Source organism: Ictidomys tridecemlineatus, chromosome 14 (genome assembly GCF_052094955.1).
Source record: "Ictidomys tridecemlineatus isolate mIctTri1 chromosome 14, mIctTri1.hap1, whole genome shotgun sequence".
NCBI classification, from domain to species: Eukaryota; Metazoa; Chordata; class Mammalia; order Rodentia; family Sciuridae; genus Ictidomys; species Ictidomys tridecemlineatus.
Genome location: NC_135490.1, coordinates 60,423,368 through 60,443,680, shown reverse-complemented (window position 1 = coordinate 60,443,680; position 20,313 = coordinate 60,423,368). Strand labels below are relative to the sequence as shown.

The 20,313-nt window shown below is 39.8% G+C and overlaps 1 protein-coding gene across 12 annotated transcripts in view; it reads right to left on the bottom strand.

Moving 5' to 3' along the window:
- Positions 1 to 20,313, bottom strand: part of Unc5d (unc-5 netrin receptor D) — a 505,989-nt gene that overhangs the window by 97,143 nt on the left and 388,533 nt on the right. For 7 of the 12 annotated variants that reach the window (XM_078031186.1, XM_078031193.1, XM_078031187.1 and 4 more), the window contains exons 5-7: positions 13,229 to 13,409; positions 12,236 to 12,403; positions 10,352 to 10,516 (exon numbers count right to left, since the gene is read on the bottom strand). In XM_078031186.1, the coding sequence (XP_077887312.1) occupies positions 10,352 to 10,516; positions 12,236 to 12,403; positions 13,229 to 13,409 (514 nt within the window). The remainder of the gene's footprint in view (positions 1 to 10,351; positions 10,517 to 12,235; positions 12,404 to 13,228; positions 13,410 to 20,313) is intronic. The other 5 variants (XM_078031192.1, XM_078031194.1, XM_078031196.1 and 2 more) reach the window with 1 other exon arrangement.

Here is a 20,313-nt window from a genome sequence, read left to right as displayed (position 1 = left end):
ATATATATCAATATATATAACATCATATATAATATATAAACATTTATATATAAAAATAAACATTATGATAAGTGAAATAAGCCAACTGCAGGAAGAAAATATTGCATTTTCTCACTTATATATCTAAAATTAGCAAGCTCACAGACACAGAATAAAATGGCGGTTGCCAAGGGTTTGGGGGTGGAGTAGGAGATATGGGGAGGTATTGATCAAGGGGTATAGTTTCAGTTATGCAAGACAGAGAAGTTCTGGGGATCTAATGTACAATGATGTGATTAGAGCTCATCATTTTATATTTAGCATTTGAAGTTTGCTAAGAGGGTAGATCTTAAATGTTCTCACTTTATATTCAAATAAAATGGAAGCAATGTCAAGGGATGGATTTGCTAATTAAGTTGTGATGAGTATTTCACAAGTTGACATATATGAAGCCACAAAGTTGTACGATATGCAACTTTCAGCAGTCAACTATATCTCAGTAAAATTGGAAAAATACAATCCTCTCCAAAAGCTCCAACCTTGACGTAGGGCCACAGTATCTTCCTGCGGCGCCAAGGGTTGCCCTGTTACTTGCTGGAAAAAAGGAGGTCTGAGTAGGGAATGGATGGTAGGGGTGAGTGAAGTTGTTATAATGACTATTTACCAATGGCTAAGGAAATAATTAACAACTGCCACAGGCAGTCTGTTAAGCCTGCTTAGAAAAACTGCCCAAGGAGAGATTGTGAAATGAGGACTCTTTGACTCCCAGCCTGTTCTTCATGCCTCTTCAGTGCTCATGCCAGTCACAGATCACCTTCCATTACAGACAGAGCCATGAGCATGTACAGTCCATCGGGCTTCCCTATCCCATCACCTAGGACAGTGCATGCACCAGAGCAGGCACTCGGTAAATATCTGTCAAATGGATCACTGCTGCTCAGCCTCATATGTTATTCTATCCCAGGCAGTACGAAGGTAGGTCTGTAAGTTTCCTATGTATTTCCTAGGACACACTGGCTTCACATTGAAGGGTCTGTAGCAGCAGTCCCTTAAGGAGGATCTGATGAGTCAATACCCAGGTGAGGCTGGCCACCTCCTTTATTGGGGTCAGACGATTTGTTTCCTATCTAAAAGTTGCCCCCTCACTCTATGTCATGATCTCTCAAATGGCTCATTTCAGTTCTGAGTGAATTAGATAAGCTTCTCAGAACTGACTAAAAAAAACACATGATCTGAAAGCATTGGTATTATTATATATGTATATATTGTAAATATATAGTATTATTTTCATATTATATATTTATCATGTATATATACATATTCCACGTGTGAAAGCATATGTGTGCATACACATATATGAGAGCTTCATTGAAGATATAAAATTATGAATTCAAGTTTTTAAGCAGGGATGGGTCTGAAAGGTCATCATGCTTACACTCCTCATTTTACAGATATGGATGCAAAGTGTAGTACCACCTGATTTGCTCAAGGTCATGTGTTGGTTAATGAAACACATGAACTGGGTCTTGGGACTCATAACACCTAGTTCAGAGCTCTTTTTCCTGTCCTATGATAGCTTTCTACATAAGCTTGACAATTTTCTGAACACAGAACACTAACATCGTCCTGTACCAAACACATGTAAGCCAGGTTATTATAATGCCATCATTTTAGAGAACTAGAAGACAGGGTTAATGCAGTGAATGATGATGTCTAGCGATGAAGTTAATATCTCCACTTATGTATCACCTTTCTCACTGATCTTGAAGAGACATGTGTATTTAATTTGTAATTTAAGGAGAAAAGGTGAAATCAAAACAAAGAGCTTTCCTCTATCTCTATTAATTCGCTTTGCTCAGCACACCCCAGAGGCTACTGAATTTTTTACAAGAGTAGATTACTCAGTTTTAAATCACTTCCCCGATTGGGTTCTTGCCATTTCTTTTACAGCCCAACCAGTCTATGAGCTCAGACATTAAATCTTTCTCTAGTCTAGACTAATAGTTCTTACCCAGAGTTTTGTATAGTTGAATCCTGAGCTAATTGCACCGCCAATGTAGAATTTGTAATTCACAGAACTAATCCTTTATATGATGAATCTAAATTCTGAAAACTTCCTGACTACAAGGGACCTTGGCTATCAGCAGCTACTGACAGCTAAATCTTTGAACTGACAAAATGTGCCAATATTGTTAATTTGGGGATCTTAAAATGTGGAATAAGAAAGCTGGGAAAGATGATTCCCATCCTGCATTCCAGGTTACTCTGAGGATGAGGCAGGTAAATTGCAAATTCAAGGCCAACCTGGGCAACAAAGCAAGACACTATCTCAAACTAAAACAGAAAGTGGTGGGGGATATAGCTTAATGACAGAGCACTTGCCTAGCATGCATGAGGTCCCAGGTCTGATCCCCAGCAACACACACACACACACACACAATGTGGAATGAGAACAATTCTGGGCATGCTACAACTCAGTATTCCAGAATCAGCAGCAGCAGTACGATGATTCTCTGATCTGTAGATTGCTGTACAGTCTAGTAGTTTGTGTGTCTTGGGGTTTGCTACCCATCCACTCCAGGAAGAGAGGATTTTTGCATAGGTATTGACAAATTAGAGTTTGCTTTATAAAAAGTACGTTCTGTCACAGGTTGTTAGAAAACACTTATTCCTTATGAATGAAGGAAATCTGTGTGTCCCACTGTTGATGTTCTGAGGACGGATTTTCTCACCTGTGGATCATCCAGGACCGTATGGTAATTCTTTTTTCCCTCTCCTGAGCTTTCCTTGTGAGTTATTTTTAACTATTAGTAAGAATCAAAGAATTTTAGAACTGTTTGGGACCCTATAGATCACTTGCTGTCTCTTGCTAAGGACCAAATCCTACCTGTTAGACAAAAAAAAGGCTGGGAAATTGAGAGCTGTTCATTCAGCTACTTGCCGGAAATGCTAGGGAAGGACTTGAACCTTTAGTGTGCCAGTAAATTTTAAGAATCCTCATGGGACTAGGCTTGATGGCACATGCCTGTAATTCCAGTGACTCAGGAGGCTGAGACAGGAGGATCGAAAGTTCAAAGCCAACCTGAGCAATGGTGAGGTGCTAAGCAACTCAGTGAGACCCTGTCTCTAAAGAAAATACAGATAGGGTGAGGGGAGTGGCTTAGGGGCTGAGTGCCTGAGTTCAATCCCCAGTACACGCCCCCCTACCACCACCAAAAAAAACAAAAACAAAAAAAAGAATCCTCATGAATGGTTAGGGTTCTCTTTTTTTTCCCTTACAATTGGCAGTATTTCTCAAATTACTGCTCAGAATTGGTTTGCATAAAAATATAATTTGTATCTCATTTATTTTAATAAGTACATTTTATTACATTAGAAACACTGTATTAATCAGATCTAACAGGAAATATTTTAACAAAATATCTGAAGTTTCACATGCTGATACTTTTCAAGGTATGGAAAACATTATATATACATATATACATATAGTTTTATATATATATAAGTATATATATAAACATATATATATATAGATAGATAGATAGATAGATAGATAGATATAGATATATACAAGGATAAAAATATTTTTTTCTTCTACAAAATTCCCTTTATTAGAGAGGCCAGGCACAACGGCACATGCCAGTAAATTCCAGCTTCTCAAAAGGCTGAAACAGGAGGATCAGAAGTTTGAGGACCGCCTCAGCAACTTCATGAAACCCTGCCTCAAAATTAAAAATGAAAAGGAAAGGGCTGGGGATGTAGCTTAGTGGTAGAGCTCCCCTGGGTTAAATTCCCAGTTAAAAAAAAAATCTTGTTAATAGAAAACATACACACATACTATTGTTATTATTATCATTATTCACACAAATGGAGTGCATATTATGGATGCTAAGTGCTTCGCATGAACTGGTTCATCTTCTCAAAAAAAAAAAAAGAAAAAGCAACAATAATATATTATTAAGAATTCTACTTTATAGATGAGCAAATTTAGGCTTAAAAATTAAATTTGTTCAGGGTATTCCTGCTCACAGTATTGTCTTCATAATGAAAACTCAAGCCATCTGATCACAGAGCCCTGATTATTCAACCTGTCTTTTATCTATGCAGTTTATTTCAAGTCTAGTTGGCTCCAATCATTCCTTTATCCTAATTGTGGGTACACGTCCCTTTCTGATCTCTCAAAAAGAGAGTAATCAGGTTCAACTCAGAGTCCCAGGGGAACATGGAAGGCTACCTATGTACGTAGCCTCAGCTCTGAATGCTAAATCAACCCAGGCCCAGCCTCACGGACACTTGAGCTCCACACATCCCTAGTTTAGAGTCAATACCCATCTTTGGTTTTGTCCTTTCCCCAACTCATATGAAATGAAGATACAGCATCTTGTTCTCCAGTTCCCTCAATTCCTGTTCAGGGTCCTCCCTATTTACAGTGGAGCTTTGATTTTGATTCCTCTCATAAAATGAACAAAGTTAACCAGATGTGCCTGAGATAAATAACCTTCCAGAGATTGTGTTTAAAACAAAGCATAACACTTCCTGTTTAATGCCACCCAAAGAACATAAGCAGAATAGAAAAAGACACAGAAACATGTTGGGGACAAAAAAGTGAATAGAAGAAGAGGAAGTGAAGAGGCATAATTGCCTTGATTTCTATTACTTGAGAAGGCAATTATCACCTAGGTTACTCTGTGGTGACTATGTACCTGTAGCACAGATCCATGAGGAAATAAAGAGCAGACCTGACAAAGGGAAAATGTCCTGCATGACAAAAGGCGTTTTAAGTGTTTCAGAGCTGGTTGATAAGAAGGCCATAGACTTTTAAGAGCTTATGAAATACATATCAATCATGGTCCAATGGATGGAAGCCAATGTTTATTTGGAAGGGGGATTATGTTCAAAAAACAATCAGACATCTTTATGTTTTCATTAAAAAGGGCCTACAAATAGAAAAGTCTATAGTGGGCGGATAACAAAGGGGACGAATTTTAAGGTGATTTGCTGTATATGGTTTATTCTCTATCCCCTTTATCCTCAGTTCTCCCCTGGATATGGCACTCTAGTGCAAGTCTTCTTATCATAAGGAAGAAAGAGTTTTATTAGCTTTGTAGAATTTACAAGAATGCTTTCATTAAGACACCTGAGTATTGTGATCACTCTGCTTTGTTTTCTTTTGTAATTAAGCACAATGGAACCTGGAGTCTGGGAGCCACTCCACTCTGTCTCATTAAAGCTTGTTACTCACTGGCCTTCTTATGGGCTCCCATAGTGGGAAAGCGTTTACTGGGGCATGGGAGAGAGACTGTTGCTAAGCTGCTAATGACTTCATACGGGTCCACGTCTACATTCTTATTACTCCCGTGGGTCTGCAATATTATATCCACATTTGCCATGCGGTATACTTGAGAACAACTCGGAATTAATCCATTGCTTATTGTGCAGAAAGGCAAGCTACTGTGTATTACTAGGAAAAAAAACTTTACATATGAAGGAGCATCTACTATGTACTATAAATGGAACGGGAATGGGATTTTAATAATGAAACCACACTTGGGAGAATTAGCAAGCGGTAGGATACTTGGTGACAACAGGAATGCACTGTGTGAGCATGTTATCTCATTGATGACATTTCCATTTCTTTACTGTGTAGCATTTATGGTATAATTAATCGATTGTGCAGTTGAACTGGTTCTAAAATAGGAACTTGCCTTAAACTAAAAGTTTAAAAATAGGTCAAGTATGAATTCCTGAATCTTTGTCCAAAGAAAAGAATTGATGGTTTTATCCTGATGAAGGGGTGGTCTGTCTATTAGGATCCTCTATGCAAAATCAGTATCCATAAAAACCACTGGCAAAAAAGCGAAAGAGTTGTTTCAGATACTCTGAGTTATCTCCAGTGTAAAATTTCTCTTTCTCAGTACCCTAGAAAATATAGGGAAGCGACTCAGGTAATTATGGTAATAGATAACAATGAGGCTCAGATTGGTCCAAGAGAAAATGCTTAACAAAGCAGCCATTATTTTCGTGTGATTATAGGCTCACCTTTTCAGTTGCTTCCTCTAGGTCATTTAAGTAGGTCTTTCAACAGACAATGTGGTGAGATTATTAGAGGTAGCTTGGGGATGTTTACTTGAACTTGCTATTGTGTCGATGTCTTTATCCTTGATGTGGTTTCCCAGACTGTCACTTCAAACTTTTCTTATCAATGTTCCCATCAGAAATGAAAACAAACCACCCTTTAACTGATATTTCAGTTTCTGAACTGTCAATGTTGAACTGACCTCTGCTGTATCTCGACAAGAAGGACAGATGAGCTCTCAGGTAGCTCAGCCTTGAAGACTGTCTCTCTGCAGTCCCTGTGGCATTGCTCTGGCTTTAGCCAAGCTACACATCTAGGCACTAATCCCTTCTGAGGCAGATCCATTTCATCTGCTCAAGCCAAATCCCTTAGTTTTATTTCTACTGGAATAAAGAGAGAGGGAGAAGGCTTCTCTTATTCCTGAGGATCAAACTAAACACCCCATCATTTTCATCTTTCTGTTCCTGTCAGCAGGACACGTGCAGGTTATTCAGCTCTGGCTGTGATTCTCAGGGCACAGAAGCTGCTCTGCTCAGCAGGTAGACGGGACCTGCTCTGCTCAGGTCAGAAAGCTACTGAGCACGGTGTTTACACTCAGAGAACACGGATCCACAAATTCTTGTTTCTTGACAACCATACTCCATAATTGTCTTCATTCTCTGGAAAATCAATGTTCTAGCATAAAGGGATCGGAGGTTTACTTTATGCTTGCAGTTTGGACCCACAGACTCACTGCTACTGGCCAGAATGGTGCCGTTTTATTTTCACCAGTCTTGGGGCATGTGTTTTCTTGCTGAGAGCACTTAGGTGTGGCCATCTGTGATAGCGTGACACTAAGGTTCTGTGCTTCAGTCACAACTGACCAAGCAACAATCACACCCAAATATTAAAGTGATCATTCAGAGCTGGCAGCTCCATCTTTAGGAGAAATTCAGCCCTCAGGGACAACAAAAGAAACCCAGACACTCTGTTGAAGGCTAAACAAAATCAAAGAATTGTAGGTCATCCAAGAGCCAAGCAATGTCATTGTCAAACCTCCAAGAGAAAGTGGAAATTGAGGAATTGCTTTAAGGTCATGTTGGTATTTTAAAGGGAAAAAAATTAGGATGAAGTAAATTCCCAAATTGTAACCTGACCTAGATCCTTCAATAAAGCCACTGTTCCATAAAGCTGTTGCCAAATGCTATTTTAATCAAAGCCATCCTTTGCTGGAGCTCTATCCTGAAAGTACAGCTATTTTCATCAAGAGAACTCTGACAGCGTACCCAGGAGGAACACACAGTGTTGCTGGCATCATTTAACTGGATTGTTGCTTGGTGCCTCTACAGATAGTGAAATGTTACTCATCTTTGTTGATATTGGTGGCCACTTTCTGTTTAGAAAGATATACTACATCCTGGTATTGGGATCTTATAAATATGCTCTGTTCCCACTGATACGCAAACAGATCTCATTCACTTTTATGATGACATAGACTTTCTCCCTCAAGAAAGTTAAGTCACTATAGCCCTTAAAATTTTGAAACATGTTTGATAGATGACCTCATATGCACACGATACAGGCAAGGAAACTGGAAAAAGCATGTGGAAAAGAGAATGTATGAATGAATAGATAGCTTGAATAGGAAAAGAAAGAGAAGAAGGCGGCTTGTATAGCATTTTCAACTTGAGGGGAATGGATTTAGGAAAGATTCTACCTCCAACGATGAATGCATTCCAAACCTCACTGTCTTCCTAAGTATTTCCACTATGGGAAAACACCAACAGAATATTCAAGAAAGTACTTGTGTGATTAAAACCATACATGGCCAATACCCAAAGGAGAGGTCCATTCAGTAAATCAAGGAATTACTTAAAGCTATGCCCGAACTGGGGACATGAGTAGCTTCATGGAAAGACTGAGCTTCCTGAATTTCACAAGAACATATGCACTGGTGATGGTTAGTTTTTTGTGTCAACTTGAGTGATCCATGGAGTGCCCAGACGTTTGGTCATACATTATCTTCTCGGTATTTCTGTGAGAGTATTCCGTTTTCATTAGAAGACTGAGTGATGCAGTTTGGCCTCTAGAGGTGAATGGGCTTTAGTCAGTCAGTTGAAGACCATCATAGAACAGAAGGCTGGCTCCACCCTGAGTGACACAGAATTCTCCCTGACAGTCTCTGAACTGGCATATCTGCCTTTCTTATATGACAGCCTCTAAGTTGGGACATCAGGTCTTCCTGGTTCTACTTTGGACTTGACCTGAAATACTGTTTCTGCATTTTTGGACTTGCTGGACTTCATAAATGTCTGAGCCAATTTCTTATAATAAATCTCTCTCCACTGTGCACTACCTCGGTTTTTCTTTGTAGACTGTTGGTTCTGTTTGTCTGCAGAACCCTAATTAGTTTGTCACCTAGGATTTTCAAGTAGGATGAACACTTGCCAATAAATTCTCAGTGCTGGCCACAATAGTAAAAATAGAGTAAATAGTAAAAAACAAACAAACAAAAAAAAAAACCCAGTCCTATCTCAGAGGTGTATTTATAGAAAAATCGAATGGTATTGAAGGATTGTCAGAAACACATTTCCTTAAACATCTTGCTGTTTAGTTGGTGTTCAGTTTCTTTCTATATAGGACAGGGGAAGGCATTTTGAAGAAGACAAATGCTCATATGAATCCGTTAGTGAGCACGGCTCTATCGTCACTGGAACTGGTGGCTGTGTTGTCTTCTGTCACAGCCCCTTGCACTGTGTCTGACATGTGCAGGGGAGTTAGTGCTTTCCCTAGCAAATAAAGGCACTGTGGGTTATTAATAAGTGCCTGGGAGAATAACAGAGTAGGAGAAGATTAAGAGGGAAGGAGTAGGGAAGGACATGGGGAAGTACCGGGGAACAAAATCTTCAAAAGTATGCTATGTCCATGTGTGAACATACTACAATGAATCCTGCTTGGATATATAATTATTATACACTAACTAATTATGATACACTTGCTACTACTACTACTACTACTACTACTACTAATAATAATAATAATAATACATGGGAGCAATGGATAGAGCAAGTAGATCAGGGGGAGGAAGGAAGGGAAAAAAAAGGACGGGAAGGGAGAGTGAGATTGATCAAATGTGCATGAATGAGTATGGCATAATAAATTCCAGTACTATGCATAATTGTAATGCACCAATAAAACTTGTTAAAGAGGAAAAAAAATAATGAACTATAAAAAAGTACTCGTTTCAATGCTCTAGCCATTTTAAACGATGAATAACCCATACAGATTTATTCTGAACACACAAAACAGTTAGCATGTGCTTGCCTTCAATGGTACCCAGTCATATGGATGCAGAAAAAGAAATTCAACATATTGTCATTTTCCCTAATGAAAAGTGACATATATTCCTGAAAAGATCTCAAACTATTGAGCTATATTTTTTTCTAGATATCACCCCATGAATTTTCCAAGAAGGGAAACTAGCTCCAGCAAATATGTATGTTCCCAGTCTTCTTTTTTTTTTTAAAGGATCCAAGTAAAATCAACATACCTCAGCTCATCCAAGTGGGAAATGGAGGAGGGGTTAATATTTACTGAGCACCAACTTGGTGCCATAAAAGATGTCAATATGTCTTTTTCTCATTTTGCCTTGATAGTAACTGAAAGTGGCTATCATCACTTCTGGTACTTATCGTCACGGAAGTTAAGTGGCTTGGTTAGGGCCACAAAGAAACAAACCAACCAACCAACCAAAAACCCCTGACTCTCCTTGAATATATTTGATCCTCCCTTTTAACCCAGGCATACAGTCACTTGGAGATGAAAACAGTTTGCTCTTGGGAATAAAGCAAAGGCTTAGAAGTTTTGAAACAATCATGCCATTTTCTACCCTGTCTGATCAATGGGACATGAAACAACACACCTCTAGAGGTCTCCCTATCCCCCACCATTTGTAAGATACAGTTGCAACACACATTCTTCGCCAAGGAATCCTGGCCTCTGAACACTTCCGTGTCTTATAGTGCTGCAAAATTCTTGGGAGAACTCTAAGCACAAAGTGGTCAGTACCAGAATTTCACCAAACACAAGTGGTAGCTACTGATAGTCTTCAATGTTTTCTATCTGATTAGATTATGATAAAAATTAAAAATCGCCCCATGTTAGTATGCTTCCTACCTATTTGCTTTTTTGTGCCTGGTGACCTGGCTTCCTGCTGACTACTTTAACCTAGTTAATGGTTGTGACATCCTTTCTTGAAATATGTGAATATATGGACATCATGCGCCAACACCGAAGACGTTAAACAGAAGGTGTTACCTAGCGTGCAGAGACCATCTGTGCAGTTTTCAGATTCCTGGCTGAGACCTTCACAGAATTTGCCCCCATTTCTCGGGGGTGGTGCTGAGCATTCCCGAATCCGGAGATGCTCACAGTCTGGACTGCAGACGGACCATTCGCTCCATACTTCCCAGCTTCCGTCCACTTCAAAAGGAAAAGAACAGAAACCATCATTAGAAGGAAGCAGCTGTCAGGAGACTCCTCCCTCCAGGGTTGCTGCTGCTGTCCTTAGCACTGGATTTTAAAGAAATCATCACCAAAATAACAATAAATCCACAGATAAGTGTATCCTCTCTCCCTGTTTTTTTTTCCTAAAAAAAATGCAGTGATATAATTCTCTTACTATTTCAGGATGAGACAAGTTATTGAATTTAGGCAAGCAGCTGAAAGACCAGTATCTTTGGGTTGGCTGATAAGGGCATTATCTATTCTTCCCCAGTCTTTCATGCTCAAGTGCATCTTAGATGGACAGGTGAACTATGCAGTAGCCCTTGGTAACCAGCTACTGCCTTGTGGGTTGACAGTTGAGAACAGAGGGTAAAATAAAAATAAACTATCTTCTAGCCCTAAATGTCCCTATACTATTAAAAAATTAAACCCAAATATACTGATACTTTAAACTAAAACAGGTCAGTCAAACCCCAAGATGCCAGGACCTACATAAATAGAATTTCTTGGGTCATGGACTGCTGCTGTATGTAGAAATGAACAAACTAAACTTAATTCCATTAAAAATCAACCCTAGAGATTAGGGCAGATGTTTGAGACAATTGCCCCATTACCTCCTAGGAATAGTCTAACCATGCTTATTTGGGTTATGGTAGCACGATTTTTAATCTAAAGCAATTAGTCAAGAGTAGAGTAAGAATGAAAAAACATAGTGAACTTGAGGCAAAATTTCTGAGTTCCTGAGTTGGTTGTACCAATTTATAAGCGATGCAACACTGGGCAATCATATGGCTACAATGACCAGTCTATCAGCTGGAGATAATAAAACTCACAACACAGAGTTAAATGACATTACATAGAAAAATATCCTGCGCAGTACCTGGCACATAGTAAGCACTCAATAAATGAAACTCCAAGAATATTCTGCTGGTGAGAGCCTCAACTTAGCTTTGGGTGCAACCAAGTTTGAAATTTTAGGCTCTGGTCCCGTGTCCTTGGAATTAATATTCTGTAGTGCATATGAGATGCAGGATCAATTTATTTCTCAGTGGGAGGATATGCTTTCCATAAAGAAAGCCATCTTCCATTTCATCTACTTTTCATTGTATGAATTGGGTAACAGCCAGGAAGAGGAGAACAGAACTGATAAAAGACACATTTGGTAAATGAGGTTTCTCTCTTTTCACAAAGAAAGGCAAACACATACCCAAGGTAAAATATGAACTGCTGTGAGAAGTGTATGATCCCTGCCAATTGTATTATAAATAAATACAAAGCCAAAATGGATAAAAGGTCAAGTGTTTGGTACCTGATCCTTTGTGCTTGAAGAACACAAGCTAGTCCCTGCTTACTGTTATACAAAGACATGCCACAAAGAGGGAGAACCCAAGGAGAGAAGGGGGTGGCTTAGCCCAACCAAACAATGGTAGTATAAATGCTTCAAAGAGCATTTGGCTTACTGATAATGAGTGTATGGAGTCATCTGAGTATATATAAAAAAAAATGCCCTAAAACACTGAACAGGGGTATTGAATTGACAATGTTGCCATTACAATGAGTCCCTCATTAGCACCTTGGACAAAGGCTCTATCCTGGGAAAGGGTGACTTTGGAAAGGAAGGTTCTATTGATTGCTTCACACCAGCTTAATAGTGTTGGTGGATCAGAAGGGAAAGGGAATCTGCGTATATCTCACCAGGACAAAGAGAAGTGCAGGTTATTTTCTGCACTGACATTCCCTCACAAAAGGCCCCACCATTGAGAGGAGCTGGGTTGGTGCAGGTCCGGGAACGTTTCTGCCATCCTCTACCACAGCGAACATTGCAGGCTGACCACTCCGTCCAGGAAGACCAGCCTCCATTCACTGAGAGACAAAAATGGGGAGGGGAGAAAAAAAAGGAGAGAGGTTTTTACTGATTGCCTACTATGTGCAAGCCACTGTGCCAGGTGTTGTGAGCTGGGCATCTGGGGACCAAGAGACTGGTGAGACAGCCTGAGCCTCACCTCTGCTACCCCTCAATCTACTCATCTGTATTAGGCAGGATCTAGAGAGTGTACTTTGTGGGGGAAATTATGAAAAAATAGGAAGACTTTATCAAAAGATCTCTAAAGCACTTGAAAAATCCAGAGTATAAGAAGAAAATATCAGCATTTGAATTTCTATTACTTTAAGTGCTTTGAATATAAATCCCAAGGCTCTTCTATTATGGAAGGGAATGCCTTTAGTTAAACATCTGGGAACTTCTTTTCTATAATACCTGAGATAGTCAGCAAATAGTAATGTTTGTTTTTGGTGATTTCATATGCCAGGAGAGAAAGCAACTGGCAGAGGGAATTGGCGGGGGGCGGGTGGATGGTGGGTTTGGGAATGGAGAAGCTGCCCATTATGCTTTTAAACTATAAGCATAACGGAAGAAAACAAACAACTTTTATTACTATTTTTAAAGGGAGAGACTGGAAATGTCACTATCTAATTGAAGTCCAATATTGGGCAGAACAGCAAGCATATCAATAGCAAGAGGGAGGTTTCCTCACCTGCCAAGTGGGGGAGGCAGGACACAGCACTGGAGTGGAGAGCCCCCCAGGTCCTTTCAGCTCTAAGCAGGGAAACGTTTAGTGAAATACTCCTCTCTCTACTTTTCTGCCTTCTGCCCTCCCTATCCATTCCTGGCCTTTGGGCTGGTCTTACCATAGACCACCACAGTGGCTGACAGGCTCCTCCTCTTGGCTACTATGTTGGCTGCCATGCAAGTATAGTTCCCTGAGTCAGAGAGTCGTGCCTGCCTGATGATCAGGTTATGGTCAGCCCTGGTGTCAATGTTCTCATCTTGTTCTGAGTCGATGGGTTCTTCATTTTTCAGCCATTCCACCTACAGGAAGGAAAGAAGGTTTATAAGTTATTAAAAAAAAAATAATAACTCTTCTGCAATCAGAAGGCGATTAGTTCTGGCGTGCAGAAAAGGGATGTACCTAACTCATGGTATAATTACGACTGTTTTCTTTATTCCATATCTTATCCTTTTTATTTAGTAAATCTTGTTCTATTCAGGAAATGGATACTCAATAAACTGAAAGTAGGAAAAGAACACAAATAGTCTACTGACTTTGACCCATTTTTCTAAAAAACGCAATGGAAGAGAGAAAAGAGGTGACTGCAATTAGGTCATTTCATTTTATTTCATTACAATACTGCTGCTGCTGCTGTTGCCGCTGCTGCTATTTCAATAACTGGTCCAAAATCGAGCTCAGAGAACTAACACACATGCTGAATTTATACTTTGTTTTGAGAGGCCATTTATTGAACAAAATTTTAAGTCAATATGTTTGTATTTAAACAAGTTTTAAAAAAAGATGTGAGACTGTATAAAGGCCAAAGTAATCCAAGATTCGAGTAATGATAGGCACATAAATTAAATTCAAATCTTAGTGTTCTCCAGATTTGAAGATCCATTTCTCGGGTGATTAGTTATACCGTTCCTCCAGTGATTCAGCAGACAATTGAGCTCTGGGTTATGCACCTTACCATGTAAGGCCTGGTCTCTCTGCTGGAGGAGACCATCTCCTCCATTCTCTAAACAGAGGCTAGTTCTTGATTTATTTCAATCTCTAGAGCTTGTTCCTGGAGAACCTATTGTACTCTCTCCAGTTCCACCTGGATCCTATCCTTACTAAGTTTCTCTCTCCTTAGACACCTGAGGAAGAGACAGATGGGAGTCTTCTGCTCCCCAAATCCTCATTCTTGGTCAAGTAAACTTAGCACCCATTTCATGAAGCACATTAGCTTCCTGTGTGTGATCTTTGTTCCTTCCCTGTTTGTCCTTTGCTTCCAAATCTAGGTAACATTTCAACTCTCCAGTGCCATCTTGGCAGCACTGGATACTTCTTCTTTGGCCATGACCGCTTAGCTTTAGTTATAAGAATCTGTAAGCCACAATAGCTTAACAGACATGTAAAGACTAATTTATCATAGCATGTAATGACAGTGACTACTCCAAACAGATCTCATATGAAAACATAAGCACCAGGGAGCATTTTGTCACATTCTTCCCAATAGGTATGCTAATTGAAAGTTGGTTTTAGAATAGGATGCTTCATTTAATTTTGTATTTAAATGTAAAAAAAAAATCTAATTTACCACCAGTAAACAAGTGGCATCTGTTATATAACAGTGTGTTATAATGATGGCCTGTTGGTCTTTATAAAAGGGGATTTACTTATCACAAGAAAATCTATTATGATCCTTCAATACTTACCCCACATACCACTTCATTCATGAGTTTAGATACTAAAACTCATCACCCTCCAAATTTACCCAGGAAAAGTCAACTCGAGAAAAAGGAAATAAAGTCAAATAGTCAGAACAGGAGATCTGAGGCCTCCAGGAGAACACAAAAGAGACCTATAAAAGCCAAGTGGTACAGGACCATGAAACAGAAAAGCATATCTCCCTAGCAGCAACCAGAATCGCTGTGGACATCAGTATGTTCCAACTTGGAGGGGCAGCGACTAATAATGACATTGAGTCCAGAAGCACAGCTATCTGGAGAAGACAGGGCAGTGGAACGGATCACAGTCCACAGTCGACTCACCTCTGTGACACAATGTCCTCCATTCTCACGACCATTACGTATTTTAGAGTCATTCATTTAGTTATTGACAGATATGTGAATTCTTTGACTATCAGCGGTTGTACTGAGTGCTGCGTAAAGTGATGTGAACAAAACCAAAATGCCCCCTTCTCTCCTAAGTCTTACATTTAATAAGTAAATCCATGTCTTCACCTGAAAATAACACCATCAGCAACCTCTAAGATGAAAAGCTTCCTGTAAGGCCAGTAGAATTAGATTCTGAAAGTCAGCACCACTCCCATGTCACTGGACAGAACAACCAGGTCTAAACCACACAGGTCTGAGGGCTGTCGCTTCACCTGTATTCTCCTCTGCTTCACAAATCCAGGTGGGAATTGCTAATTGTTCATTCCCGAGATTTGCTATTTGTAGCATGTATAAGGCTCTCCCCGTCCTCTTGCCGTTCTTCTTTATTCTTCCCAAACACCTGGCCAGGAAGTAGGGGAAGTCTGACACTGGTCCACAGATAAATTATTCATAGAGAGTCGACAGGCAGAGAGTCCTGTGGGAAGTGGCCTTGGAGACTGAAACGAAGACAGTCCCAGCACCTGGGAAGGAGAGAAAGCTTTCCTAACGGAATCTGGGCCCAGGGGTGACTAAAGCCACAGTCACCAGCAGAGATTTGGCTTTGGATTGAAAACTTACAGAAAAATTAACCATGCATGAAGCAAACTAGGCCAAGAAACTAGGAAATCATGTGCCAGAAATTTGATAAATAACAGATTCACACAAGTGATATGGTAAGAATAATATGAACATCTGAAACACTCATTTAACTTGACAAAATCCCATCCCAGTAAACATGAGTACACACTTCATTAAAAATAACGACAAAACTACTTGACAATTAAGTAACTGAATAGTATTCTACACCACTAATAACAGAAAAGCTAAACAACATCCTAGAGGTGCTTCCTAAGAAAAAAGCAAAGGGTATACTACATCGCTACCACCCCTCTCCACACTTTCTTGTTTTCCTAGTTTCTTTGATTTTTGCTTGGAGAGAAGACAAAGGCTACTTCAGCTACGACTGCACAACCATTATATCTTTATTAACTGATCCGTCTGTGGCTTCCATTCCTGCCTCCACCCGATTCACCACCAAGGGATCCAGGAATGCCACTTTCTAGCTAGAAATCCTTCGATGGACTCAAATTCTTCCCAAGCCTCATTAAAGTCCTTTGTGTCCAGCCCCCCTCCCTATCAGATGTCCACCTCAGATCCTTCTAGGAACTCCAGGCACACTCCAGTGAAGCCCTACCTACCGGATTCCTTTCTCTTCAAGAAAATTCAAAGCAAGTTCCAACCTCAGGGCCTTGAGACCTGCTGATCTCTTTGCCCAGAAGACCTTTCCCACGGGCATTCCCCAGGCTTCTCCCACTTCCTACTCAGGGCTCAGATCAGATATGGAGCCCTTTCTAGAAAAGGAAGCCCCTTCTACGCACCCACTTTGCTTTCACAGTTTTCCTAATACTCATCTCCACCTTGAAGATAGTAATACCTATTACATCACGATACCTATTACTTATCATATTTTTTGCCACTAGGAACTTAGGAATTTACCAAAAGAAAGCAGTAGAAATGCAAATGAGGATTTCACCAAATTCAATTATTTGGGGTAGGAAAGGAGAAAGGAGGAGAGGGAGGAAGAAAGGAAAAAAGAAAGGAAGAAAGCAAATGAAGCATGCCAAAGTGGCACACCAAAGAATCAGGTTTTGTTTCAGCAATTCACAATCTACCAATATGATAGCATTATACAGGCATTAAAATTATGATTTCAACAAGTGAAAACACAGAAAATGCTGATAAAACACAAGAGTCAAAATAGAAAATTGTATGTTTAGTGTGACCTCAAATTTGTAAAACAAAATACGATCACAAACACATACATGCTTAAAAGATAGCAAGAAACACATTATGTTCATAGAGATCGTAAGTAGAGCTAATTGTTCTTCCGAGTAGTTGATTGTGGCACTTTTAAGGAAAAGCTTTTTTTTTTTTTAATTGATTTTATTTTTTTAAATACCCGACAGCAGAATGCATTACAATTCTTACTACACATATAGAGCACAATTTTTAAGGAAAAGATTTTGTAATCTGAAACAAACAAACAAACAAAAACAAAAAACAAAACACCCCACTGTAAGCCCCCCACAAAACACCCTTTTGTTTCTCATGTAGCACAGGAATTTTCAAATTCATATTTAGCCATTGAAAGTTTCTTAAATTCAAAATTTATCTGAAAGCCCCAAATCAAAAATGAATAAACAAGGAAAGACTTTAAGCCTGATGCAGTTATGAGGCTTTCTGAGCTGCAGATGGGAGGGACCAAAGCTGCCTAAGCTGGGCCACTCCGAGGTACCCAGTTTGTGTAAATCCAGAGAAGAGGAGGCACACCTTCTCTGTATACATCTGATGCCCCTAGAGATGCTCAGTTCACAGCCTATGCTGCTATGTGAGCCGGCCCTGCTCTACAGCCTACCCCTCTCTCATCCACAATACTATGGGCACACTCTGTGGCTTGCTACTAGGTTTCCATATTATATTCTGGTATACTCGGTGTTCATAATGTCACAACTGAGGTCCATCCACCCAGCGATGTCTATGAACAATCAGCACATTAGTAGAGTCCTAACTATGGAGCTGTTTTTTATTTGTAACCTAATGGTTTATCCATTTAACTGATGGCAGGATCTTTATGAGGAAATCAGTTTGGTATTTTCAGAGCTTATAAAAGTGACAAATTGTACTTAGATTTATGCTTTTGTCACTTAGAGAATCTTTAAAACATTTCTGATGAGCTAAGGGCTCCTAATATAGAATAGTGTAATAAATAAGACACACACACAGACATGCACACACACACAAACACGTGTGTGTGTGTGTGTGTGTGTGCGTGTGTGTGTCTGTCTGTATTCATGCTCACATTCTCTACACCAGCAGTTGCAAATTCTAGTATTCCTGGTGGCCAGGAAGGTGATATAAATTAGTGAGGTGGCACAGTGTGCGAGATAGTCATGTGCATTGTCTGCATATTAAAGACAAGAGACTATTCTTCATTTCCACAGGGGAATGAGCTCATGCTCATTTTTCTTAAAAAAGTGTGGCACTTTCTGTCTCCTTTTGCATTCCCACTTTAGACAGAGCATAGGTCTTTCTTTTTTTTTTTTAAAGGATAGCACACAATGAAAAATGACAATGAACTCATTTTTGCTCAAGAATCATTTTGGTTTTTAATGCATCATGCTGGTCTTCAAATTTATGAAATACTTAGCCTCGGTGTCAGGAATTATGGGAGAGGGGTGACTTAGGCGAAATGTAGACCATAAGACCTGTGAAAATGTGTTAGCATTGGTCAGAGAACAAGCGTCGCCACCGTGGGAAAGTGCAGGTCTAGTGGGGCCAGAGTTTCTATTTTTCACAAGAAGCCAAAGGTGTGTGTTTTTAATGTAATATTTCTCAATTCAAGCCTGATGGCTCAGGCCTTATAAAATATAATGTGAGGACCAAATAAAGCATGTTCATGAGTCAGATGTTGATTTGCCTGCCTTCTCCATGAAAACCCACGATGCAGCAGCTTTCTGTTCCCTCGTGAGCACAATCACCAAGAGAATCTCAATGCCCTTCCCTGAAGTTAATTCATTTCCATTATTGGCATCACCCATTTCAGAATGTTCTGGTTCAGAGGTGTTATTGATTACTCTCATGTCTTTCTCATGGAAGTGACTGGCAGGTATCAAGCAACTTTTGACCTGTACACAGTATTCTGCAAGTATTATCAGGGTGTGCAGAGACGCTGAATCCAGAAATTATTTTACAAGAGGTTGCCAACACTGGAAATCCCTAATTAAGCTCTTAACAAAAGCAATACAAATTTTCTAATTAGCATTATGGGATCAATACATTGACCACATTGAGGCTAACAGACCTCTGTATCACTGATCCAAATGACCTCAGGCTAATGGGTCCTCTCTCCTGACAGAGAAGAAGAATGTTTCTGAAGGTTGTTGGAGACATTCACCCCTCAGAGAAACAATTCTTCATCAAGATTCCCTATGCTGGGCTCGGATGGATAATCACAGTTAGGTATATGTGAGGAAACTAGTTACTTTGAGGTAATGAGTTTATGCATTTTCAGGATGCCTGCATCATTAGCATAGTGTTATGTACAGATGGTCTGCAATTTGTAGATTTTTCCAGTTTATAAACAAATCTGGAAACACAGACTATCGAAGACAATTAGATTTCAAGCCAGATAGCAGGTTCCTGATGAGTCATTCTGGTTAACTGGGCACAGAAGGTATGTAATTGGTGAGCTAGAGGTTTTCCTCAGCAACAGGCAGCACCATGTCATGAGATGGGGAGGAGACTCCTTTGGCAGGAGCACAGAGATAGGTGCTTTGAGAAAGATCATCTTACTTGAGACCAGGGTTACCTATGGGTTGTTAGTATGTATGGTAACTGTGCTTCACTCTTTCTGACCTTTGATCAATCACATCTACCGATGAACGTACATAAACACTACACCTAAATGTTTACTGCCATGATAGCATGCCAGAGTTCTCATGTTCTCATACGGTGGCACATACCCATAATCCCAGCAACCCTAGAGGCTAAAACAGGAGGATCCCAAGTTTGTAGCCAGCCTCAGCAACTTGGCAAGACTCTGTCTCAAAATAAAAAAAACTAAAAGGGCTAGGGATATATTTCAGCTGTGGAGTGGCCATGGGTTAAATCCACAGTATCCCCACCCCCAACAAAGAATTCTCATGTTCCTGTTCTAATTCTTAATATTCCATAAAAGAATGAAAAAGGTAGTTGTATTATTAAGCCTTATAAATGGAAAAAAAATTAAAAAAACAGCAAACATAAAACCATCCAGTTTAGAAGGAAGAGAAAGCCAATTAATAGGCCAGTTCTCCTCCCATGCAGAATTCCAAGCCCTGGACCTTTGAATTCTAGATAGTATCAACCTTTGGGTCCCCTAGCAAGTACCCATATGGACCATGCATTGATGTTACATACTTAGTGCTCCTATCCCTCAATTCCAGTTCCTCTTTCTTGGAATCTGCCAGACTCAAGGTCAAATGGAATTGCTTAGATGGATTACAGATGCAATCTCAGCATTATGACTTTTGAAGCTTCA